Source organism: Drosophila montana, unplaced genomic scaffold, assembly GCF_035044405.1.
Source record: "Drosophila montana isolate Dmon_TW-CO22-7 unplaced genomic scaffold, ASM3504440v1 contig_1624_1, whole genome shotgun sequence".
Lineage (NCBI taxonomy): Eukaryota > Metazoa > Arthropoda > Insecta > Diptera > Drosophilidae > Drosophila > Drosophila montana.
In genome coordinates this window covers 2,506,699-2,532,378 of record NW_026996559.1, presented here as the reverse complement: position 1 = coordinate 2,532,378, position 25,680 = coordinate 2,506,699, and the positions used below count along the sequence as shown (strand labels likewise).

The following is a 25,680-nucleotide window of genomic DNA, read 5'->3' as shown; positions in this document are numbered from 1 at the left end:
TGATTTAGCTGTATTTTGACATCTCAATGGCAAGTTCTTGGTATCCTGTTTATTGTCAATTTGTGCGCAGAAAGCCAAATTCAGCTATTTTAAGCTATTTTTTACTGTGGCGCAACATTTAGCAACACTGTCCCTACCCGTTGCCTTTGCTCTGTTATCGATAACAAATTGTAACTGCTTTCATTCAAATAATTTCCATTTTATTTATAATCGATAATTTGATTACTCCACATGTAAATATCATTTTTATCAGCATTTTCAATGTTCTTATTGGCAAATTAGCACATCAGCATTATTTATGTTATATAGCATCCCGCACACTATTATTATCATTGGGATGTTAATATATATATATATATATATATATATATATATATATATATATATATATATATATAGAGTTCCTGTTACTTTTGCCTGCCTTTATTTGTTAATTTAATAATTTACATGAAATTATATGCATTAATTCATTTACTTTCTATATTTATATATCTTTTAGTACATTCATGTATATGTTTCTATATATATATATACATATATATATATATATGTATATATGTGTATGTATATATATATATATATATATATATATATATATATATATATATATATATATATATATATATGCTATGCCAAATCTTTGCGTTTCACTTGCATTTTTCAATTTGGCATAAACAAAAAAAAAATGATAAGGACTAAATATAAAAGTCGCTTGAGCTAAGTTCCTGATCTGTCAAACTGTTCCATATATGTATGTATATATATATATATATATATATATATATATATGTAGATATATATATTTTATTACATGTATGTATGTGTGTGTCTGTCAATTGTTATAATAAGTGTTTTAGCTAGTAATATTATAACTTGGTATTCATTATATATTTACTGATCTTTGCTATCGCTGAGTTTGTCCGGGGCGTGTTCGGATCTGGTGCTGTGTTTTTTAGCCAAATGAATCTTTTATTATTACAATTTGTATTATTATTATTATTTTCTTGCCCTTTCACTCAACCTTTGCTCAACAGTTTGTACTCGTTTATAATTTTTACTTCTTGTTTGTTTGTTTGTTTTGTTCGTGGTGTAAAAATAGCAATGCATTTTTTTTTGTTTTGTTTTTGTTTTTTTTTTTTTTGTATACGAGATACAATATCGCATTTTGTTTTTATACAATTTCTATTTTATACAAACTCAGCGGCGAATTGTTTAAAATTACAATTTTATGTGTTGTATTTTATTTATAATTTTAGTTTTCTTCAAACTTTATTTGTATATATTATCTGTTTATTTTAATCTTTATTTTTTACATATACAACTATACATATTGTTATTATTATTGTTACAAAATCATATATTTCTATATGTAGTTTGCCAGCTGTAGCGAAAAAAAAACTCAATGTACACTTACACATATTGGCACACTTTATGGTTGTTTTTCATTTTCATATTTTCCATATTTTTTTTTAGTTTTTATTCATTTTTTTGTTGTTAATTTTTAAAAATAATTTTTCACACATAATTCAAATAGTAGTTGAGACACTGAACATAATGCGACACACATTAATTGGGGCTTTTATAATAATAATAGTTTATAATGAGTTATTTGTGGCTTGTTAGTTAAGAGTTACATGCGAATAAAACCGAGGAACCAAAAATTGTTACGTTTGAAACATATATTTGCGCTTGAAATTGAACTATAGAATCGAGGATTCGTGGATAGTAATCGTACATATGTATGTATGTAGATAGCTGCCAGGCGAATGTACAGGGTTATATAAAATACATATATCTGATATTTGAATTGCACACAGTCCCGGTTAGCTATATGGCTAGATGTGTAGCTCTTTCAGCTAAGTATATAGATGTCCACTTAGCCTCACGCATGTCATCTGGCAGCTGGTAATAAATATTTAAATGATCGTATATCTAGCGTATATTCAGAGTACACACACATATATGTATATATCATGTATATGTCAGATCTATCAGATCTATATATAGCTTGAAATAGTGGGATAGAAACTGGGGGGTGGCCGCTTTTTAGTTTGGGATTTGCGAAAATCAACTGTGCTGGCCGACAGATGGCGCCACCTAGTAGTAGGCGGGAAATGGATGATAATTCGACGGATTGGAAGCATGATGGTTGGCCGATGGCAGCACCGGCGGTGGCCGTACGCCCGGATGATAATTGCTCGAAGCCACCTGATGGTAGGCACCAAAGCTTCTGGCCATGTGTCGATTCTGGGCAGCTGCCGCCGCCGATTCGCCCAGGAGACGGGACTGATCCGCGGTGCCCAGTAGCCGATTGTTTTGCTCCATCAGCAAATGGGCGGTGGGATCGACCAGCAGTCGATGCTGATCCGCCGCCGCATTCGAGGCGGCCAATATGCGATGCTGCTCCACCGTCGAGAGCAGCCGATGGTGCTCGAGACTCTCGCGGCTCTGGTGCTGCATCTGCGAGGACAGAAACGATCGATTGTTGCCCACTGCCATATTGGCCGTATTTGGTGTCAGATCCAGCGAGGCCATGCGCAGCATATCGTGGTGCGGATGGTTGTATGGCAGCTGCGGCGGAGACGACACCACATAGTTGGCGGTACGGCTCAGATCCACCGATGTGGTCTGATCGTGCTCCTGCTCGCCCAGCTGCTCGCTCAGCATGTTGTGCATCGCCGCCGACTGGTGCTGCTGCATCGCCAGCTGGCTACTGTGACCGCCATGGCTGCCATGCTCCTGCTGATGCACCACCGAAGCTGGGGTCTGCTGCTGCGCCTGCGCCTGCTGGTTCTGCTCTCGATCCGACAATATATCGTAGATGTGGTGATGGTAACGACTGCTTGGCAGCTGGAAGTTGTGATGATAATTGCTCGACGCATTCGACCGCGAGCTCATGTCCAGTCCCTGCAGATCGGACATGTCATTGGCGGCGCTGGCTGCCGCGGCGGCAGCAGCTGCAGCGCTTGCTGCATTGCTGTTGCTGCTCTGCCGGTACTCGACCGGGGAGTCCAGCTCCTGGCTGTTGTACTTCAGATTGCTGGCCATGCTCTCGTACTTGGAGTACATGAGATCGATCTGCGATTGCGGGAACTTCATGCGCATATCCTGTCCGGCGCTGCTCACAGAAAAAATAAAAGGATTAGAGTTGGCGCAGTCAGTGCAAGCTCATTGTGGGCTGGCGACTCACCTGTTCTGTGGCATGATGCTGTTCTCCTCGTCGCTGGACATGTGATTGTGCCGCGAGATGTTGTGGCGTCGCTCCTGCTGCTCCTGCTCCTGGACGGCGCGCTTGTGGCGCATCATGTCGCCGTTGAAGTTGTAGCGTGGTATGCTCGGCGAGGAGGCGGGCGAGATGAGCTCATGCTCGGGATATGTGCTGCCCACGCTGGAGGCATTGCGCCGCTGCGGCTGCAGCGCCGGCAGCGGCGACGATGCGGACAAATTGTTGCCCACCGTTGGGCCACCGCCGCCGCTGGAGCTGCCCGCTGGAGTGCTGTTGGAGCCGGGGCCGCCGGCACCATTGCCGGCGCCAAACATTCCGCCGTAGTCGCGTCCCGGCGAAATGGGCGGCGGCGAGGGCGGTGTGCGGTGGTGCGACGAAGAGAAACCATCGGAATCCGGATGTTGCGGCCGCGGCGTGCTGCCGGCATCCACATCCACATCGTTCTGGTTCTGATTACTCTGCGGATTGGTGGGCGTCGAGGCGCTCGGCGATATGTTGCAAGCGCCCTGGAACATAGGCAATGGCGGTATCTGCATGGGAAAGCTGCCCAGGTTCTTCATCATCTTCAGCTCATTCTCCAGGTTGTCCATGGTGGCCCCAATGCCCGCGCCGTTCGGCCCGCTGCCCCCACCGCCGCCGGCGCTGCCAAAGCGTTGCGACTCCGCATCCACGTGCGCACTCATCGGACTATCGCTATTTATGTGGTTATCGGTGGGTACCTAAACCAGAATCGGATTAGATATATAAATTCACTAAGATTTCACTTAATTATTCATTTTAGAATATATAACAAAATCATTTTCAATGCCTTTTTCAATTTAAACTTAAATATAAAGAAAGTAATTTTTTAACTTAAAAAATATATTCCTTTAGAAAAGTTTTTGAGAACGCATTCAATTAAAAAAATTATATATCAATTATTTTAAATGTCAGAAATTCGACCTTTTGCAAAGATTAACGTCTGGAATCTAACCTATATATATATATATATATATATTTTGATAAAAAAACAAAAAAAAAGATAACGAGCCGATTATGCCATCATGATTATTCGACCTGTCATTGCTCTACCTTAACTTTTCATTTAGCCAACTTGATAGGTAATTGCCAATAAGTTTTATTTAGGAAGCTCTTGAAATGCAATAAGAACAAAAAGTATGTCTAGTTAGAATTGAATAATTAAGTGTTCTCGATTAGAAGATACCCTACATAATGGTTTGTTGCACTTAAGCTACTTGTACTTGTACACTCTCATATAGGGGGTCATTACTATATGTTCTCAATCAATCTACACAATATACACAGATTAAGAATATTTCACTTTATGAATAGCTCGTCCGCAAGAGACTAGGACTTTGTCATATACATACAATTGGGTGCCATTTTAAAACTCTAAATATTTTTGAAAAAGATCGGACTATATAAACCGAAGTTATTCAAGAACGCACTTCCAATAGTACGGGTACTGTGTAGAGGGTATCTCGTAATCGGACACTTGCATCTTCAGGACTTTTATTGTTAAATTGTGGAATTTGCCGTTGATTCGCTCAAGATCTTTGCAGTTGCAGCCGTTTCTACGTTTGAAATCATTCCGTAATAAAATTAGTTTGAAGTTGTTTTGATTAAAAACAAAACAAAAAAACAAATCGAATTTTACTTTCCTGGGATGGACTACGAAATGCGCTGAAATCCGTATTCATTCGCTTGTTATGTAGATCTTTGAAATAAACTTGAAGCCGCAAGGTAAACTATCGCCCACAGAACCTTTGACCTCAATATTTAGCTGAATTTTCTCATAGATCTTTAAAAGTTTGCTTTTCACCAATTTCCCACAGTTTCGGGTGGAATTTACAGACATAACATTAGTTTCTGCCTCCTAGCTCTGACGATTTGGCTGTGCATTGATCATCAATCAGTCAATCAGTCTTTCAGTCAGTCTGGACAAATATTTATATATATATATATATATAAGATTTATCGTAATCCCCTCCATAATAAAAAGATTTGTATTTCTTTACAATGGTCGCTACAATTTTTGAAATGATATTAGCCGAATGGGCGGGGGGCATGAAATACTTGGACGCACCTTAAGATCGCTGCTCTCGCTGTCAATCATATTGCCAACGGAGTTGAGGGCCGCCTCCACCAGCATGCTGGCCGAGGAGGAGTTGGCGCCAACGCCAGCGCCTGCGCCGCTCAGTCTTGCGTTGGCGTTGTTGTAGAAGGAGCTCATGAACGACTGCGAGTGGCTGAGCGAGTTCATTTGCATTTGGGGCGGCTCCACGCTGCTGGGCGCTGTGGGCGTGTGACCGGTGGGCGTGTGCCCGCCAGCACCACCGCCTCCGCCACCGCCACCGTTGCCGCCGCCGGCGCCGCCAGCAGCGCCCGCACCGCCATTGGCTGCCGCACTGTGATGGTATTGGGACATGGCCGCGGCGGCGGCGGCTGCAGCAGCGGCCGCATTGTTGTTGGACTCGACGACATCCAGGAAGGAGCTGTTCTCGTCCTCCTCGCGGCTGTGCGCGCTGTGCTGATGCTGATGCTGATGGCTGGCATGGCTGGCGCTGGCGCTGCTCATGAGCCGTGCCAGGAAGTCCCGATTCTGGCCCAGCAGCTTGCTGTGCTCGTCCACGGCGCTGGGTGGCACTGCGAAGCCGAGGTCCTGGCCAGCACTGGCACCACCTGACAGCTGACCGCATCCGACAACAACACCACCGCCGCCGCCGCTGCCCGCACCGCCGACTGCTGCATCATTGGCCACGTCGCCGCCATCGCTCAAATGCCGATCGTCGGCGCCGATCCACTTCTTGCTGCCCTTGCTGACGACCAGGTTCTGGCCGAGGGCCGCGTTCATGGCGGCCGCATGCCGATAGCCAGCATCGTGCGGCTGCTGCCCCGCCTGCTGTCCGTGCTGGTGGGGATGCGTGTGGGCATGATGTGGATGCGCTTGGTGCGAGTGGTGCTGCTGATGCTGTTGCTGCTGGTGCTGTTGCTGCTGGTGATGCAGGTGGTGCGCTGTGGCATCCTCATCGTCCTCGTCGTCATCGTCATCATCGTCGAGGCCTACGCCAACGCCGACGCCCACGCCGCCCATGTGGCCCATCATGTGGCCCAGCTTGGCGGGATCCTCGCCAGCGCCGGCCATGGCGGAGACAGCGGCCGCGGCAGCGACCACTTGCTGCACCTGTTGTTGGGCGCTGAGCCGCTGTGCCGTGGTGGTCAGAAAGGACTCGACTAGGCTGAGCTGGGCGTTCTGCTTGCGACGCACCTGCTCCAGGCGTGCGCTCTCCTCCTCCTCGTCGGCATCGTGCAGTTGCTGCTGGTGGTGCGCGGCCGCCTGCTGTTGCTGTTGCTGCTGCTGCTGCTGTTGCTGCTGGTGGGCGTGTGCATGCACATGAGCGTGGGCGTGGCTGTGCGCATGATACTGTGGCTGCTGCTGGAGCTGCTGATGTGACAGATGCGAGGGCGACTGATCTAGATGTCCGCCGTGGAGCTGCTGCTGCTGTTGCTGTTGCTGCTGTTGCTGCTGTTGCTGCTGCTGCTGCTGCTGCTGGTGGCACTGCTGGGCATGTTGCTGCTGCTGTAGCTGTTGCTGTTGTTGTTGCTGTTGTTGTTGCTGCTGCTGCTGCTGCTGCTGGGCGGTGAGGGATGGGAGCGCCGGTTCCTTCTTCCGCTTGCGCTTGCGTCCGGTGCCAGCTGCGGTGGCGGAGACAACGGCGCTTACCTGGCTCGACACCTGTTGCACAGGTGGCACCTTCTCGCCAAATATGCTGGAGATCTTGGAGCTGAGCAGTGAGAGATTCGGCTCGTTGCGGCACAGATCCTTAATGGATTTGCCGCTCTTCTTAATGGCCTCGAATATATTGTCGTCGCTGTACTCGGTGTCGCTTTGCATCGAGCTGCTGAGCATCGAGTTTTGGTTCTGATCCTCGAGGCTCTTCCGTCGCCGACGCGGTGCTTGCTCTGTGAAGGAGAGGGCAGCGTTAGGGCGTGGCGCTAGTACACCCAACTGCGCCTGCCCTACTGGCTTACCCAAAAAGTCCACCTTCATGCCGCCCGAGTAGGCATCGAAAGTGTAGGCCACGCTGCGCTCTATCTTCGGCATTTGCTCCTGGGTATAATTGTGCACCTTCTTGTAATGGAACTGTAGGCACTGCTTCGTGGTGAAGGCGGCATTGCACTCTGGTTCCGCGCACCTGCGAATGACCGCATGAGTATGTGTGTGCGTGTGTGTAAATCAAATATGCACAGAGAGAAAAAACGAAAATCCTAACTGAAGCTAAAAGTTATTGCAGTAACATTAACTAGAACTTCTTGAATCAAGTAAAAGTCATTTAAATTAATATTTGTATTTAAATCAAGCTTTAAAAAATCAAGATGCATCAAAGTTGTGCTCAAGTTCAAGTTTACAATTTCTTGAAGTTGCAAAGCAAAGGGCCTGATAAAGACTAACCAAAACTTGTTTCAAGTTCAAACTGGGATTGTTTTAAGAGCAGCTGAACTTGATTTAAGTACATTCATAAGAGCTCATACTTGAAATACGAATTTTAAGCTTGACTCATACTTGAAAAATATGTTGATTTAATTTTTTTTCGTACTTAAAATTAACATTTGAAATAAGAATTTCTTCTTTGAGTCAAGCATATAAAATACATAATTTAAGTTTTTTTTCGAATTTTAAAAGTTATACTTGAAAAAAGAGTTTTATACTTGAGAGTCATACCAGAATTAAGAAATGAAGACTTCATAACTTGATTTAAGTTAGTTCATACAAGAAAAAGGAACTATTAGCGATATTTGCGTACTTTTAAGACTCGTCTTACTTAATTTAAGTACTTTCGTATTTGATTTTTTCTCTCGTGTGGTTGTTAGTGCGGCAAGGGCCGATTGCAAGTGGGATTGTCGGAACGGGTTGGGGGCACTTACTTGAAGGGACGCACGCCCGAATGCGTGAGCATGTGGATCTTCAGATTGCTGCGATTCTGGAAGAGTTTCTGGCAGCGCGGACAACTCACCACTGTTGAGTTGCGGCTGTGCACCTCCTTCGAGTGGCGCTGCAATGCCGCACGCGATCCTAGAAGTTTTGAACATAATTTACACTGAAAATCTCGTAAAACTTCAGCCATATCTAAAATGAAATTGTATGAAGAAAATGAAATTTTCGGATTGTGGTGATTTTGAAAGAAAATTAGTGAATACAGAAAATTCATAGGTAAATCGAACCCAACAACAAACGAACGTACGAACACAAATCACAAGAACGTAAGCCAAAACACACAGAAAGCATAAGTCACTAGATCGAACAAATAAACCATATCAATATAGTTTTTACATAATGCTGATCCGCTCAGCACCAAAAACTCAAGATCAAATACCAAACACAAATCAAATACAAAGCAAATCATTCACTAAAAGCGATTTTACAATGATGCTGTTTACGTATGCTGCTTTGTTTGTGGTTTATTTAGTGGCTCAGTGGCTCAGTGGATCAGTGGCTCGGTGTAGTGGTTCGTATAAATAGTTAATTCTATAAACGGCGTGAAAATCTTTAATCGAATGCTATAAAGTGATCGATCTCAATAAGTATTTAAATTAATCGATTATAGATCTATCGTAAGGTTAAGGGTTTTCCAAATTGAACTTCTACACCCTGAATCTTAATTCCTTTGCTTTGGGATAAAGCAAATTTCCAAGTTTCTCAACTCCAAAGTAAAATATTTTTTTCGAATCAGTTCGAACGCGGATTTGCATTTATTTTTGAATATGAACTAAAGCTTGAGTCGAACTATTTTTTAAAAATATGTTTTCAAAACTCATATTTCGAAAATATTTTGTTTTTTATCATAATTGAATATGACAGCGTAGTTAACTAATCCATCCTACGAAATCACCCTTGAACTGAACATGAACATTGTCAACAACTAATCTTATCCAATCTATCATGACACAAATAACTCTACGTATATCAAGTTGAAAGATTCTAAGGATGTGCTTATTGTTTGGCCAGTTCCTTAGTTCCTTATTAGAAAGCTATTTAAAACTCCATGAAATATTTAAAAAATTCTGAAAGATATATCGTACCCATGTGGCTCATCCCTCATCTTTCAGAAATATTTTAATTCAAGGGAAAATCATTATTATTTATTTAAGTAAAGTTCCTTTGCTAATTTGTGCACCAAATAATTCTGTTCAGGCCTGAATGAGTTTTCCAAATTCCCGTTGTGTCTGCCGGACTAAGATGTTTGTGTGTATTTGATCTATGTGATGTGTATCAACTAAACTCGTTAAGAAATGAACCAAGCATATAAAAATGGTATCGACCAATTAGGCATACAACTGAAGAGGCATGAGGATGAGCGATCACAAATGGGTGTTTTAAGTGTGTGTGAGTATGTGTGTGTGTGTGTTCTTGTGGTGACTGATGGTGATTGTGTGCTTAAATGGTTGGTTAGTAGTTACGGCTAAGCAGGTTGCGTTATTTTACGATATTAGTACATACGATATTGGTTAATGTGTGTTTGATTTTTTTGGGTGTGATGAAGAGTGTTTAGTACATTACTATTGAGAAGCGGTATAGCGTCGGTGGAGTTTATATTAACGATACACGATTTACGATATATAATACGATATGATTTACGATATGCGATTTACGATATGCGATTTACGATATGCGATTTATGATATGCGATATACGATATGCGATAAACGAGCTTACAATATTCTCCGCTATTGTTGCATACGCTTACGATATACAGACTTCTACGTATTTACGCAAGTATTTACGTTCTATGTGGAAGGCGTGGCATATTCCCAACTTACCACTGTGGACGCGCTTAATGTGCGCCTTCAGCTTTTGTGGCTGACAGAATTTACGACCACAGAAATCGCAGACCGGCCGCGATCGGTTCGGGTTCGAGGCACAGCCGTAGGTGCGATGCATCTCCAGATAGTTGAGGCGTAGGAAAAACTTGTTGCAGAACTGGCACTGATAGGCGCCCTTGCCGTCGTGCTTCTCGGCCGCATGCTTCATGATGTTGTCCTTCCCCAGCACCGCCTCGCCGCACACCTTGCAGTGGTACTTCCGTATGGTTAGGCTCATCGATGGATCGTGAAAAACTGAGCAGTGCGTGCGGTAGTAAAGCGGATGCTCGAACTTTAAATTGCAGCCGCCGCAGTCTGTTTATTTTTATTATTTTTTTTTCGGAGAATAACAGAGAAAACGATGAGTAAGTGTTGACTCAATGCAATTAATAACAATCCAAAATGACATTTGCTGAAGATGCACTTAAGTTTTGGCTTAAAAGACAGCCATGTGGCATGGGAGAATGAAGGGGCTTTAAGTGACAAATTTGACAAGAAGATAAATCTGATGACATGTCTAATCTTATATTAAGGATTATAACTTCGCGTTAAGTATTTACCAGCGAGGTTGATAGATATCACTGAAAACTAATTACACAACAAGTTAAAGCCCATATCAACTTGTTTAGAGTGATAGTTTCAGGAATCGAATCAGCTTGTCAAAATTATCGGACTTAGGAGTCTGAAGTTTAGTGTTACAGAAAATTATATGAAAATGTGGCAGCACCACGAATTGTTCATATCCATGCAATGCAAAGCAAAGGGGCTATACTAAGTTTATATCTTCTTGTTAAGTATTTACCAGCTGGATTGGCAGGTATTTGTTTGATACTGCCATATGTGCTAATAATAACTAAGTGGCAACACTGTTTAAATAGACTGCTGATTTTAGTAGGCAGCTCAGCAGTTTGATTGAAACTCTATTTGACAACAAGTTAAAGCGCCTGATAACTTTGCTAGGGTGATAATTAGGAAACGAGTCAGTTTTACAGAAAAGGATATGAAAATGTGGCAACGCCACGAATTGTTTATAACTTAGCAGGAAGATAAATAGACTGCTGATTAGGCAGCTCAGCAGTTTGATTGAGACTCTATTCGACAACAAGTTAAAGCGCCTGATAACTTTGCTAGGAAGATGTCCGATAGTCTCAGCAAATGTTATTGAACCATAAACTAGTCAGCTTGTTAAGATTTCCAGACCGATAAGTAATCATTGCATGAGTTGATGACTAACATCCAGTCAACCAATTAGTTGGGCAAACATAAATCTTAATGACAACGGGCCATATGCTGGCCGGTTTAGTGGGTGCCTACTGTGCGACTTACTTGTTTTCTCAGTGTGCTTCTTGCGCCACATGGTGTTGCAGTCATCACTCCAGTAGAGCAGCTCCATGCCGTTGCGGAGATCGCGACAGCTGACGAAGTAGGCCTGGCGATCGATGGAAACGAGATTGACATTGCGCTCCTCGTAGCTGGGCGCGGGCCGGATAAAGCGCAGCCAGTTGGAGGCGTTGGGATTATCGCAGCAGAGCAGATAGGATTTGTCGGCGCCGGCCTCGCACATCTCGAATATCCACTTCATGTCGCTGCCCTCGCGCACCTCACCGCTCTGCACCGGCTGGCCGATGAGTGGGCCCAGTTTGGTGTAGGCACGGACCTCGGTGCGGGCAAAGACGCCGGTGACATTGGGCTCCACGTTGTGCAGCTCGAATTCGGCGGGCACCGAGGCCTCGGCGAAGGTAATCAGCGGCTTTGTCTCCAGCTCGGACAATTGCGATGACTCGTCCATGTCCATGTCCTCCATGTCGTCCTCGTCGTCATCGTGTCGCGGCCTGCCCACCTTGGCCTGGCGCTGTGCGTCCGCCTTTAGCTTGGCCAACGCCTCCAGATTTCGGCGCTCGATCCACTCAGCCAGATCCACTGCGTCCGTTACATTGCCGCAGGCATTGCGCAGCGGGCACAGCTTGTGGTCGTGCGAGATGGAGCACTCGCGGCAGGACTGTTGCGACCGGAACGCGATATCGTGCTCATCCTCCTCCTCTACAAAGTTCTGCTCCATTTTCATCTCACGCGCCAGTGCCTCCTCGTCCAGTTCCTCATCGTCCTCTTCATCATCATCGCCCGGCCCAACAGCCGAATCATCTTCCGGCTCATCATAGCTGTTGGGCGGCATCATGGCCGCCGCTGCAGCAGCTGCTGCTGCCGCCGCCGCTGCGGCAGCAGCTGCTTTCGCGGCTTGCGACTTCTTGTTGCCCGCCTGGCTCTTGGATCGCACATGGAAGTTGCCCAGCTGCCCGTTGCTGGCACTGCTGGCATCCACCATGTCTGCACCGCCGCAGCCAGTGCCCAGCAGCGTTGCCGGTGCCGTGGAGGCGTGACTCGCGCCCGTTGATGTCGGCGCCGCCAGCTGCTGGTGCTGGTGCTGTTGCTGTTGCTGATGATGGTCGTCCTCTTCGTCCTCGTCCTCGTCACTGTGACGCGCCGCCGCTGCAGCGGCTGCGGCAGCAGCAGCAGCCTTTTTGAGGCACAGTGCACTTGGCAGGGACTCCTTGCTGCATGCCTCCAGTTCGCTCTTGATCTTTTCCGCGATGCGACAGTCGAGCACCTCGGGCAGTGCCGACGAGGCTGCCGCCGCTGCTGCTGCTGCTGCCGCTGCCGTAGCGCTTGCCTTCAGGGCAGCCGCGGCTGCTTTGGCCTCTTGCTTCTTCGACTTGACTGTTGTGCCAAAGCTGTTGTTGTTGTTATTGTTGTAGCCGCCGGCTGTGGCAGCGCCAGCAGCTGCAACGCCAACGCCAGCGCCAGCGCCACCCTTGGCCTTGGCGCCCGCATAGCCATTGAGGGCGTCGGTGGTGAACTGCACGCGCTTCTTGTAGCGCTTGCGCTGCGGCGGCGTGGGCGTGGCCATGGCAACGGACGGGCCGCCGGACTCCAGGCTGCCATTGCCGTTGCCATTCTCCGGCGGTGGGGCAAAGTCTTTCACGCTCAGATTCGGTTCCAGCTTGAAGTTTCCATCGAATCCCTTGGTGGGCGTGTGTTCCGGTGATGGTGGCGGCAGGCTGCAAGAGAATAAGAGACGGACAAAAATAGAAACAAAGAGTGACAAAAGAGAGGGGGAATATGTTGATTATGATGGTGCGCAACCAAAAGTGGGTCGACAAAATGCGTTATTTCCATGCATGGCGTCACGTTCACGCCTGCTGACTCCATGCCCATGCCCACGCCGACGCCCACGCCCACGCTCACTCAGGGACGCCCACTGCCAAAGCCAGCAGACGTCGTCCTTTAGTCCACACCCCAGCACATCGTCCCCACCCTTGTCCCACGGCCCTCGTCCCCATTGCCATCGTCCCCATTGCCATCGTCCCCATTGTCCTTCTCATTTCTCGCTATCCTGCGTTTAATTAATTTCTCTAACGCTCTTCTCGCTATTCTGCGCCCAAATATAAGCTGGACCGCTGCCAGGCGCTGGTTAAGCAAGGACAGCAACAGCAGCAGCGGCAGCAGCAGCAGCTGTAGGACTTCACTAATACTTGTTCAATGCGGATTTAAAAGGATTGAGTCCATTTCCAATTGGGATTTATAGAGTGAATGCAGAAGACAACATCGCGGAGCTATCATAATTTGTCCAAAAGGGTGCAGTATAACATATATGTACGTGGATAAACCCTCAAGAGGTATTTAAGGCTATTCCGATTTGAGTTGAATTGACTTCAATTTTCCAAATGAACGAAAACACGTTTTTATTATCGTCAATCCTGTATCTGCCGGACTTCAGACATACTTGTTCAATGCAAATTTAAAAGGGATTTGAAGAGTGAATGCAGAATAGAATATCGTGGACCTATCATAATATTTTGAAATGGGTACAGAATAACTTATATGTACATGATTAGCCCTCAAAGGGCATTTAAGGCTATTCCGAGTTGAGTTGAGTTCAATTATCCAAAGGAATCGAAAACTATTTTCAATATCGTAAATATCCAATTGATGGACGTAGGACTTTAGTTTTACTTGTTCAATGCGGATTAAAAAGAATAGCGTCCATTTCCTAAATGTATTTATGCAGTAAATGCAGAAAAGAATATCGTAAAGTCCATTCAGACTTTATGATAACGTGTCTAAATGTGTACAGAATAACATTTATATACGTGGAGGTATTTAAGAGGCAATTAAGGCTATTCCGAGTTGAGTTGACTTCAATTACTATTTTTCACTTTCGTAAATCCTCAATTTTTTTCTTACTTGTAAAATATTTCTTAGTTTTTAAATAATGAATGTTAGTTTGAACTTGACTTGGGGCAATAATGGCGAGCGAAATAGAAGTATTTCTAAAACTCTCTAAATTATCTATGTATCTGTTTGTGCTTAAAAACATTGTTTGAAGAGTTGAAACAATAATACTTTGTTTATGCCAATTCTAGACTAGGACTTGACATGAAAAAGACTTCTTTAATTTCTGAATAATTCTTATTTCTAAAAGTTATAATGTTCGAGCGAATTATCTCTTTTCAGCTATGCTAAATTCATTATCGTACATCTCCTTGAAGAACTCAACATTTACTGCCTAGTAGATAGGTCTATAGAGGATTAGGATTGCTTTTATCGGTCTTAGACTATTTTGATTGTAATCATAATTCGAAAATCGAATATCTAAGCTCTTTAGCTGCACTTTTGGGAACCATACTTTTTTTTATAAATTTGCATCCATTGAAAAAAAATATATTTATATACTTTTTCACATTCAGCTAAAAGAAATTATACAATTTTTTAGAATACCTTAGTTATTTAAAAGGCATAAAATTCACTTAATGCCCTACAAAAATGGTCACAAAATTATTTTAATATTACATTATTACATTATAATAGTTCGGAGCAGGGTACAGGGTATATTTTACTTTGACGCTCCCAACTTGAACACATATTTAAGATGCACATATATGGAGGTCGGCCGCATCGGATCATAATATCATATATGCTATCATAGTAAAGTATGTATGAATAATCATCCCCAAACTCAGCACGTACGTTATATGTTTTATGATGATCCTACAGACACTTTTGGCTTAAAGCTAAAATGTTTCACTAATGAGCTTGCCCGCCTAAGACAAGAATATATCAATTCTTAATTTTAAAGAGCAAATCAAGAAGAATCGTTTAAAAATGAAAAATTAACCTCTAATTTCGAGAATGGAATCTAGAAATTGGAACTGGCTTTAAATCCCTTTCTATTGAATAACTTTCGTATAATTATAGTTAAAGTAAATAACAATAATTATAAAAATATTATTTACAATTAACAATAATAATAATAAAAGCAATAAAAATAGCTCATTTTACTTAAAAGTATGGATAAAAATGTTTGTAAGGGTATCCAATTTTCGGCACTTTGCTTTCCCGCAGTTCCCTTTGTTGATCGAACTATGATGGATTTGCCCAGCTGAGCTGCCTAGTTCTTGGCCTTGTTGGCCACAACCAAGCGGAAAATCATTCCATTGCCAGGCCTCCATGCATGCCATCATTTCCCTGCCCATCATTGGCCCGATTGCACTTAACTTACAGCTGGCCAGACATTTATAATCCAACTGCAGATCAGTTCTTCAATTAGGTGCAACTGGTTGCTGTTGCGGGCTGCACGCAAGCAGCCTTACCTGCCACTCCCACTCCTACTCGTCTCCATCCCTAAGCTGTTTGTTTATTGTATTCTTTGAATCCTGCGTTGAGTTCGCCCGTGCATAATAATATGCCATATGGATGCTAGTTGTCGGTGGGCCGCCTTTAATTGCCAGCTCCAAGGCGGCAGCATGATATGCACTTGCATGTAATATCTCCCAAGCAAGCACTGCTGCTACGCCCACTGCCTGCCCGCCTCCCCCTGCCCGTCCGTTACCCTCTTACCCCACACATACATTAACCTATTCTCAGCTGTGTTTCGTGCACAGGAAATTCATCAGCGCACCGCCGAACCGTAAGTGTAATACGGCCACGTTGTTGTTGTCCTTGTCGCTGTTGTCGTTGTTTTTGCCATTGCTGTTGTTGTTGTCGCTATCGCTGAAAATTGCACATGGTCCGCAGCAACGCGCACGTTGTGCGTCACTTTGTGTGCGTGTATATGTCTCCGTGCCTGTGAGTATGTGTGTGTATTTGTGTTATCCTTCATTAAATCCTCCACCTTAGGACCTTAACAACAATATCGAAAACAGCGCCAGCGCCAGAGAAACAACCGGCAGGCAGTCAGTCAGTCCCACTCCCACTCCCATTCTCCCCCGCCTCACTCGCACCACTTATCCTGCTCCACTTTGTGGCTCACACACCAAACAGCCCCCCCCCCCCCCCCACACACACACACACCGCACACTCTTTCGATTCGCCGCCAGCTGCCTCTGCCTCTGCCTCGGCCTCGGCTTTCAGTGTTCTGTTCTGTTCTGAATTTACAGTTGGCTGTTTGTGTTTCTGCTTCTGTTTCTGTTTCTGCTGTGCTCGGCTCTTTCTCTATGTGTGTGTGTGTGTGTGTGCGTGTGTGTTGCTGTTGCTGTTGCCTTGCCATTAATGTGCTGCTTGAGGGCGTCGCGGGGGTTGCTCTGGGCTTTGGGCTGATGAGTTTCAATGGGGGCTGATTCGGAATCTGATTCAGTTTGTGGTGCTCGTTTCGTGTGCGTTACTCGTTGGCGCATTAAGTACACTCATCCTTGTGCACATACACACACACATACACACGCACACACACATACGCAATACACGTGCAGTGGCCCCCTGCACCCGCATTCCCACTCATGACTGGTGTTTGTGCTTTTGGGCGAGATGTCGTAAATGCGCAGAAATTGGCGACATGGGCGAAATGCGAGAAACGAAATAAACACGAAATGAACGAAAAGCTAAGGCAACGCGATAGGCGACATTCGTGCACAGTGGTTTCTGTTCTCCGATTCTCTGCTGCGTGGGTGTCTCTGTGTGTGTGTGTGTGTGCTGCAGCCGTTTATATTAGCTATGGGAAATGTGCAATGGAGCCCCGGGGACACGGGACAAAAATTGCAACTCAGCTGACAAGCTTTTCGCATTCACATTAAGGATAGTCACAGCTATGCTAAAACTGGGGCAGCCTGAAAGCTAAGATTCTGTATAGATCTCGGACAAATTAGAATTACGATCAAAGCATTTTCAGTTTAAGTTTTTGTTTTGGGTAGGTAGCTAAAGCTCGAAGAAGGGGAAGAATTCCTCACTAGTACTCGAGTACTCATTGCCTTGAACCTCTTAGAGCTTTGCTGATCTCTTGGGCTTAAGCTTTCAGGCCAGGGGAAAAGCTTGTACATTTTTAGTAGTTTAGAGGAAAAAGGAATAAGCGATATTTATTATTTCAGTATAAAATATCCTCTCGCTACAGCTCAACACGCTCAGTTATCCCGCTTATCATCTCCCAACAATATCAGGTACTTTCTTAACATCTCAAAGCAGATAATTTGGTATAGCTTTTCGATGGCTCGAACAAGTCCATGGAGCACAGTCAAAGGCAAAATAAATCAACTTAAGTTGCATTGGCATCTGCATCTGGAAAACGAATGCTGAAAATCAGTTTTGGTCCGGGGTATGCAGTGTACGAAAAAACGCACAAAGCGCCAAATGGTGGGCACGTTGCAACAACAACAACAACAACAGCCACAACAACAACCACAACAACATTTCGTACAAGGCGTGGCAGGGCAACAGTAACTCCAGAAAACACGCCGCGCATTTTCGATGGATGTTTGGGTTGGGGGTTTCTGATTTGGTTGCGACTCGCAGGCAACGCCATGAAATACAGACACACACACATACATACACACACACATACATACACACACACACACATTCGCTATAAAGCGAATTGGCAGCATGGCATACAAATGCATGCAAAATGCTGTTGCAACAACAACAGACGCAGCCGCATGCTGTTCAATGTTGCTTAAGTATGTGCCAGCGTGTGTAACTGTGTATGTGTGTGTGTGTGTGTGTTTCTCTGTTTGTTGTATGCATGTGTGTTGCTTTTTCCGCTTCCGCTGACATGGCGGCTGCAACGACGTTGCACACAGCGGGCGCCGTCTCCAGCTCCAGCTCCAGCTCCAGCTCTGACTGAGGCTCGGGCTCAGGCTGCGACACAGGCAACATGAAAGCGCCGTTGCATGCAACCGCACGAATGCCGCATTTGTGCCTTTGTAGCTGGCACAGGGTGCAGTGCGGTGCAGTTCAGTCGATTGTAGATTTCAGCGGGAACGGGGGCTGGGAGGGCTGGGTGGCTCGCTGATGCACTCGGGCATAAATCGCTTTAACATGGCTCGCTTTTGTGCCGCGCCGCCGCCTCCTCACCACTTAGCCACCCCGTTTGGTTGGCGCTGCCCCCATCAACACAGTTCGCAGTTCGCGGCAGACATGGCACCACGGCGTGTGTTGCCCAAAAGTTGTCTCTTGCGCTCTCGCTCTCTCTCTCTCTCTCTCTCTCTCGCTCGCTCACTCTCTCTCTGCTTCTTCTGTGTGTGCGTGTGCTTGCGTCGACATCGTTTCAACTATCAACAATCTTGGGCAACGGAGCGTTCCCATATCTTTGGCTGCCTTTTGCGGCTTTTGTTCTTGTTCTTCATTCAACTTAATTCGCCTTAACTCAACTTAACTCAGCTCGCCCCGCCTCGCCTCGCCTCGTCTTGCCTTGCCTCGTCTTGCCGTTGCGCCTAGCCACGCCACAGTTCATGCTTTGTGCTTTTGTGCGGGCATTCGCTTTTGAGCAGCGAGCGAGAGAGCGTCACAATGTAATGTGCTCTCCTCTCACAAAGCTTTGCTGACTTCCGTTTGAAATGCAATCAAAGCAAATAATTAGCTGTGCAAGGGTCAGCAGCAAAAATGCGATAAAGCTTTTTGAAAGCGATCGCAAACAAGACACGTTAAGCTTTTGACGGCCTGCAGGGAGCTGCCAGGCAGGTGCTTATTCAAAATGGCGGTCAATGTCCAGTTAAGATGGCGTTTAATTAAATGTCACATCCAGTTAAGGGCTCGCTAAGGTGCCGGCTAAAAGTCTTGGTTACTTTACTTGTCACTTTAACTAACTGTTAAATAAAATGCAATTGCGAGTGCTTCTACATCCAAATAGGATGGCAACCCTGCGACTTAACTCAGCTGTGGGTATAAACAAAGACAATATAAACACTAAGATGAGTAACGCTATACAACAAAATGCTACTATGCAGCTTGATTTTTTGAAAACTGAAAACGAAAACGAAATCAGTATCATTGCGCCCTCTCAACTGAAGGAGCGAAAAAGCTAAAAATAGAATGTACTCTCAGCTTCGGCTCTATGATTGCCGAAAGAATCGACGCTGAGCACCAGCTTGCTGAAGACAAGCTGGCGACTAACTTCGATGCTCGTGTCAGCATCAACAAGCCGCGACTTCGTCTGCCTTTAGAGAGCGAACAGCCAGTCGGCTGCCATGTCGCGTAGAGTGGGAAAAGCCAGATGAGAAGCCAGGCTAGAAATTTTGCGTCGCATTCAAATGTATGGGCGTTACTCATCTTAAGACAATATGTCTTTCGTATAATCCATTGAAATTGGAGGAGGTATCGCTGTGCCCATATGCCTGCTATTGGTCAGCATACAATAATCAAGTCGATCTTGTCCGTCCGGCAATCTGTATAAGTGAATGAGTTCAGAGAGAACTAGAGACTCAAGTGTAGAGTGTATGTTCTTGTGATCTTGTTCTAAACGCAAATCAACTATATTTCAAAGAGAGCCCGTTTCTATTAAATCGGTAGATATCGATTGTCTGTCAAGGCTTTGCGTATATCGTAGCCTATGAGAGATACGCATATCAAGTTTTGGGTGGTTATGCTGACAAAACTGCGCCCATTATCGATGTTTTGGAAATGGAGGGATATACCAAAAAATATGGTTCTGCTTGTGAGATACGAGAAAATACATATAACATTTTAATCGGCTTTAAATCGGCACGGTTTGAGTAAATTACGTCTAGAGCTGTCATTCAAAATGTAATCAGTATCTTAGTATTTTAACTTCTGAATATCTGAATATCAAATATTTTCGTCCGGCCAAATTTAAGGTGTGAGGTAGCATATTCAGAAAACAATGCCCGAATTTAGTGGCCACAAGGTAATATTGTTTGGTCTGGCAGCACTGGCATTCGTTAGCTATTGCATTTACTTTGACCACAAACGCTGCAAAGATCCTCAATACAGACGGAAAGTGCACGAGCGACGGCAACTGGAAATAGCGCAACCCGCCACCTACTGTAAGTCCCCGCTCAATGCCGAAGTGGTCGAATACTTTTTGCGGCACGTGTATCTGGGTGAAACATATGTGCGGCGCAATGACTGGGAGAGGGCCGTCCACTACTTTGCCAATGCGATTATGATCTGTGCGGATCCACATATCCTGCTGTGCAAATTACAAACCGTGGTACCCGTTGAGCTCTATAGGAGGATCATGGACAGGGTGCGCGTGCTCGTCCGCACGTCCGACAATTGGAGTAAGTTATCGAGCTCAATGGCCGAAACCTTTACAACTAGTCCGGAGAGGACGATTGATAAGACGAGCTCGCGAACATCCTGTATCGAAGAATGTAGCCAGGACAATTGATGTCAGCTTAAAGAGCATGTTAGTTATTTTTCTGTTAGAGCTTTCGATTAAAATGTTTTACATGGGTGATATTTAAATGCTAGCCAAAGAAACCGACAAGTGAGTTTCTATTGACGAACCTATATTGGAGCTAATGGAGCTGGATGCGTTGGATCAATAATCGTTCCATTAAGGGTGGCTTTGATTATGGCTAAAACCATTGGCTCTACTAATTAAATAAAATAATACAAATCAATACTCTTCTAGTTTTAAAGGCAACCTCATTTGCAGTTGGTTTAGCAAGGGGTATCTGAAGCTAACCAGTTTGTAGTCGAATTCTGTGGGATACCTTAAACAATATTTAAGATCAACCCTTTAGTGATTTAGGATTTTCCATTATTACTGACGTAAGGGTTGTCATTTCATCAGTGCTATAGGCAATGAGGGCTACAGACTTAACTAAAGACGACACAATATTAATATATGAATTGGGGTAGCACATGGCATAACAAACTTTCATTTAAATATTTCAAAGGCGGCTTTAAAGCACAGATAGGGAACTTGCTGAGCCCATTTTTCAAATATATATATCGGTTCCTGCGCTTTTCTGTTTTAATTAATAAGGTCTACTACAGCAACACAGCTGTAAACCAAAGCCTCAGCCAGCGGCGTTGCTCGCTTTTCCGTTCTCGCTTGTCGTAGGACGCGATAAAATTCGCAACGAGTTTAAGCTTCCAGAGACTGACAAAGCGAGTGCCAACCTGCAGTCAATAGCAAAGTCTATAATGATAGAAATCGAATGTTCTTGGAATAGCTATAAAGTTGATCTGCTCATCTCTTTTTTCTTTTTAACCATATAAATAATATATAACCAATAGCTATGTATAGTTTCGTGATCAGGACGACGAGCTGAGTCTGATCTGGCTATGCCCGTCTCTCTGCCGGCATGACGATCTCGAAAACTATAAGTTCGAGACTTGAAATAAGAAATACATAAATTCGAACGAGCTAGTTTTTAACTGCGATATTTTCCCCCTTTTCAACGATGTCGATAAATATCGATTTTGAAACAAGGTTCCTAAAGCATAGCCCAGGGATTGAACGAGCTAGATACACAAAAATTGGTACATGGGCTCTCGTATAGTATACAAGGAGTAGGATTATTTCACCTATTGAATACCTTCTCCCGCTCCGACCAATATGAAAAAGGCGGCATTTTTTACAAGTAAGAGGGTTTTAGTCGGAATACCCCGACTAGGAGATTTCATGAACCTCGCGTCTACCTGCTTCTTCCCTTAGATCCAAACTGAGTGAAGATCATTCTTGATCTACTTTGTCGTATATTGCCCGATTTTTATGAGATTTCTAAGGCATCAATATGGAGCCCCCAAGGCCATACGTCCACAATTTTTCTGAATAAATTTGATGGCATCGGGAAATATGAGATATTCTTGATCTGTGTATGTTAACGGAGAGTCTTCAGATCAAATTTGGCATCTTAAGCCCTTATAAGCTTTGAAATATGATCAAAAACCAGATTCCGATATCGATTTTGTTCGATTTCATGGAAACGGGGAACGGGAAAGATTGCAACGACTTGGCAAAAGAAGAAGCTAGGTTTAAAGTTTCTCTTATAGTCTTGAGATCGAGTCGGCTACTGACTCTGCCCAAAATATATATATACTTCATTAGATCAGAGATGTCTCCGTCTGCCTGTTACGTACTTTGCACCAAACCATTTTGCCTTTTTACCCTTATTGACATAGTTAAGCCCTCTTTTACTTGTTATTTGTATAAGATGTCGCGGCTTTAATAATATAGTCTTAGATTTAGATATTTTTGGCAGCATTAACCATATTTATGGGGGGTCATGTGGAAAATATGAACTTTTTAATTGGCCAATATGATTTTCCCGTCGGTTTTTTTGTTTTTTTCATTGTACGTCTCAAAATATATTTTATACAAAACGTTAAAGAGAAAGTCTTATCTATGAAGTCGTTTGTATGCCAAACAAATCTTTGCAATTATGTGAGCCCCTTTTACAAAATGTATTCAATCACACTTAATATGGAGTTTTGAAAATGAGTCTAGGGTCAAAAATCCAACGGTCGTTCAGGCAACTCAAGGTTGAGTGTGAAGAACTTATTTTATAGATTTTCCCAAGGAACTTTGAAAGTGAATTCAAAGTCAATCGGATTGTAAGCAAATAAGATGCATTTAATGATTTTCCATTCATTTTCCACAGTTGCGAGTGGAATTAAAAGGAAAGGGAAAGGGAAATTAAAAGGAACTGCAGCGTAAAATGCAGCTTTGTGCGTTGATTACCACCCGGTCAGTACGTCAATCAGTCAGTCAAACAGTCGTTCAATCAGTCAGTCAATAAGTCACTTTCCAGCATTATTTCTATCCACGAGGATGGAACTGGATCTTTAGTTGAATTCGATTCTGTGTTAAATGGAATCGACTTTCACATTACGATTTCGTATGTACTCACTTGTTAAGGCGATCCGTGTCGTTGTCGGCCAGGTTCAGGAGGTAGGCGACGAACTCGACGTCGTTCTTGAACTGCAGCCGGGTGCGCATGTGCTCCCATTTCTCGGCGTTCTTGGTGCCAATGTAGATGTTCTTGCTGTAGTTCTGATGGCGATATTTGCGTCGTTCGCTGGCTGCGCTGCCACTGCCGCTGCCGCTGCCGCTACCAGCGCTGCTAGACTGTTGCGGCTGCTGCTGTTGCTGGTGCAGCTGTTGCTGCTGCTGCTGTTGGTGCTGCTGCTGGAGCTGCTGTGGGTGCTGCTGCTGCTGGTGCTGCTGCTGGTGGTGCTGCTGGAGCGAGCTGCTGCCGTGGCGTGAGGGCTGCTGCTCGCCGCTGCCACAGTTGATGCCGCTACCCAGGGTCGAACTGAGCGCATGGTTGCTGTTGTTGTTCGTTGAAAAGCTGGTGTTGCTGTTGCCGCCCATGAGGCTGCTCGGCGCAGCAATGCTGTTGCTGCATCCGCCAATGCCGCCGCCAATGCCGCTGCCAATGCCGAGGCCAATGCTGCCGCCGACATTGCTAACCATATCCAGCACCGAGCTGGCATTCTGGCTGTGATGCTCCAGTTGTGCGGCCGTCACATTTGCTGCGTTCAGCTTGGCAGCCGCTGCTGCTGCGGCTGCTGCTGCTGCTGCTGCCGCCGCGGCCACTGCGCTCATGTGCAAGCCGCTGCTCTCGGCGGCGGCGGTGCTGCTCAGATGCGTCGATGTCAGCGCCGTGCGGCTGTCCAGATGACTGCTGGCCGCGTCCCCATCCGCATCCGCATCCTCATCCTCATCATCGTCGTCCTCGTCGTCATCCTCGTCATCGTAGTCTGGCGGCTCCTGGCTGTGATCGTGCGAGCTAATTCCGTGCCGCAAATCGGCGGGCAATGCGGGCGGCGCCAGGGCGTGCACGTTATTTATGTTGTTGTTGTTGCTGTTGTTGTTGTTCATGTTGTTGTTGCTGCTGCTACCAATGTGCTGATCCATGACATCGTCATCTTCGTCGTCTTCATCGTCATAGTCGTCGTCGTCCTCATCCAGCTGCTCCTCGTCCTCCTCATCAATTTCGCCTTTGTTGTTGCCATTGTTGTTGTTGTTGTTGTTGTTGTTATTGTAATGATGTTGCTCTTGATGCTGCTGTTGCTGCTGTTGTTGTTTGCCATTGTGCAATGCGCTGACCGCTGCAGCCACAACCGCCGTGGCCGCAGCTGCTGCTGCTGCTTGAGCCGCTGTTGCGCTGCTGTTGCTGTCGTCGCTGCTATGCGAGCTGCTGCTGCTACTTCTGCTGCTGCTGTTGTTGTTGTTGTTGTTGTTGTTGTGCTGACTGCTGCTGTGCAAACTGTTGTTGCTCAGCGAGTTGCCATTGTTGTTGTTGCTGTTAGCATTGTTGTTGCCCACATTGGCGCTGCTGCTGCTGTTGCTGCCGCTGCTGGCGCTCAATGCGGCTGCTGCTGCCGCTGCTGCAGCAGCTGCGGCGCGACTGAGGAATGGCGCGCGTGGCACTAATGGCGTATCGGAATTATCGGAGCTGTCATTAAAATCGAATGCGCTAAAGTCGGCCGCGTTACTGCTTGCTGCCGCTGCTGCTGCTGCTGATGACGTTGATGTTGCTGACGCACTTGCTGTTCTTGCTTTTGACATGTTTGCATCTGCGCTTGTCTTGCTGCTATTTCGGTTGTTGTTGTTGCTGCTGCTGTGTATGTGGTTGTTGTTGCTGCTGCTGGCGATGCTGCTGCTGCAGGTGCTGCTGGTGCTGCTGCTGCGACTGCTGCTGCCGCCGCTTATTGGCGTCGTTGCACGGTGCTGATGAACGGCTTGGCAGCGCTTAGTTGTTGTTGTTGTTGTTGTTATAGCCTGTGTTGTTGTTATTGTTGTCTGGGTTGCGCTTTGCCGAACGCTGCTCAGTTTTTGCTATTTGTTGTTGTGGCTGCTGCTGCTGCTGCGTCGCGAATTGCTGCTGCTGCTGCTGCTGACGACGCCTCTCTCGGCCTCTGCTACCGTCGCTGTTGCTGTCGCTGACGCTGACGCCGCCGCTGGCGATGCTTCTCTTGGCGCCTCTCTTAGCCTCTGCTGCTGTTTTTGCTTCTGCTTCTTCTTCATTATTCACGCACACACGCCGCGTGCGAGCTGCACACACACGTACACGCACACACACACACACACACACACACACACAGACGCAAACAGACGTACACAGTCTCACACACTACACTCGTTGTTGTTGCTGCTGCTTATGCTGCTGTTGCATTGCTTGCGTTTTTAGTTGCTCTGCTTTCTAATGTTGCTGTTGCTGTTGTTGTTGTTGTTTTTTTTTTAATTTGATATTATTGTTGTGTGTTTGTTTTTGTTATTGTTGTTGTTTTCCTGTTTTTGCAATTGTAGCTTTTTGGTGAGATGCAAAGAAAAAATTTTGAAATGGAATACGAAGCGTCGTTTTATCTACACCCACGTACAGCAACTACACACCTATACACCTACAGACACA

At 45.3% G+C, this 25,680-nt stretch overlaps 1 protein-coding gene across 3 annotated transcripts; it reads right to left on the bottom strand.

The window, feature by feature from the left end:
* Positions 1-1,507: 1,507 nt before the first annotated feature.
* On the bottom strand, positions 1,508-25,310 carry LOC135440442 (uncharacterized). Of its 3 annotated transcripts, XM_064699607.1 has the most exons (9): positions 25,122-25,310; positions 23,173-25,040; positions 11,414-13,143; positions 10,046-10,402; positions 8,153-8,354; positions 7,259-7,422; positions 5,313-7,189; positions 3,191-3,945; positions 1,522-3,118 (listed from the first exon to the last, which is right to left on the bottom strand). In XM_064699607.1, the coding sequence occupies exons 1-9, from the start codon at positions 25,293-25,295 to the stop codon at positions 2,098-2,100; spliced, it is 8,148 nt and encodes a 2,715-aa protein (XP_064555677.1). In that variant the 5' UTR covers positions 25,296-25,310; the 3' UTR covers positions 1,522-2,097. The 3 variants fall into 3 exon arrangements, with proteins under 3 accessions (XP_064555675.1, XP_064555674.1, XP_064555677.1); XM_064699605.1 differs by having other exon boundaries at positions 1,508-3,118; positions 5,313-7,422; positions 8,153-8,300; XM_064699604.1 differs by having other exon boundaries at positions 1,509-3,118; positions 5,313-7,422.
* Between the last annotated feature and the right edge of the window lie 370 nt (positions 25,311-25,680).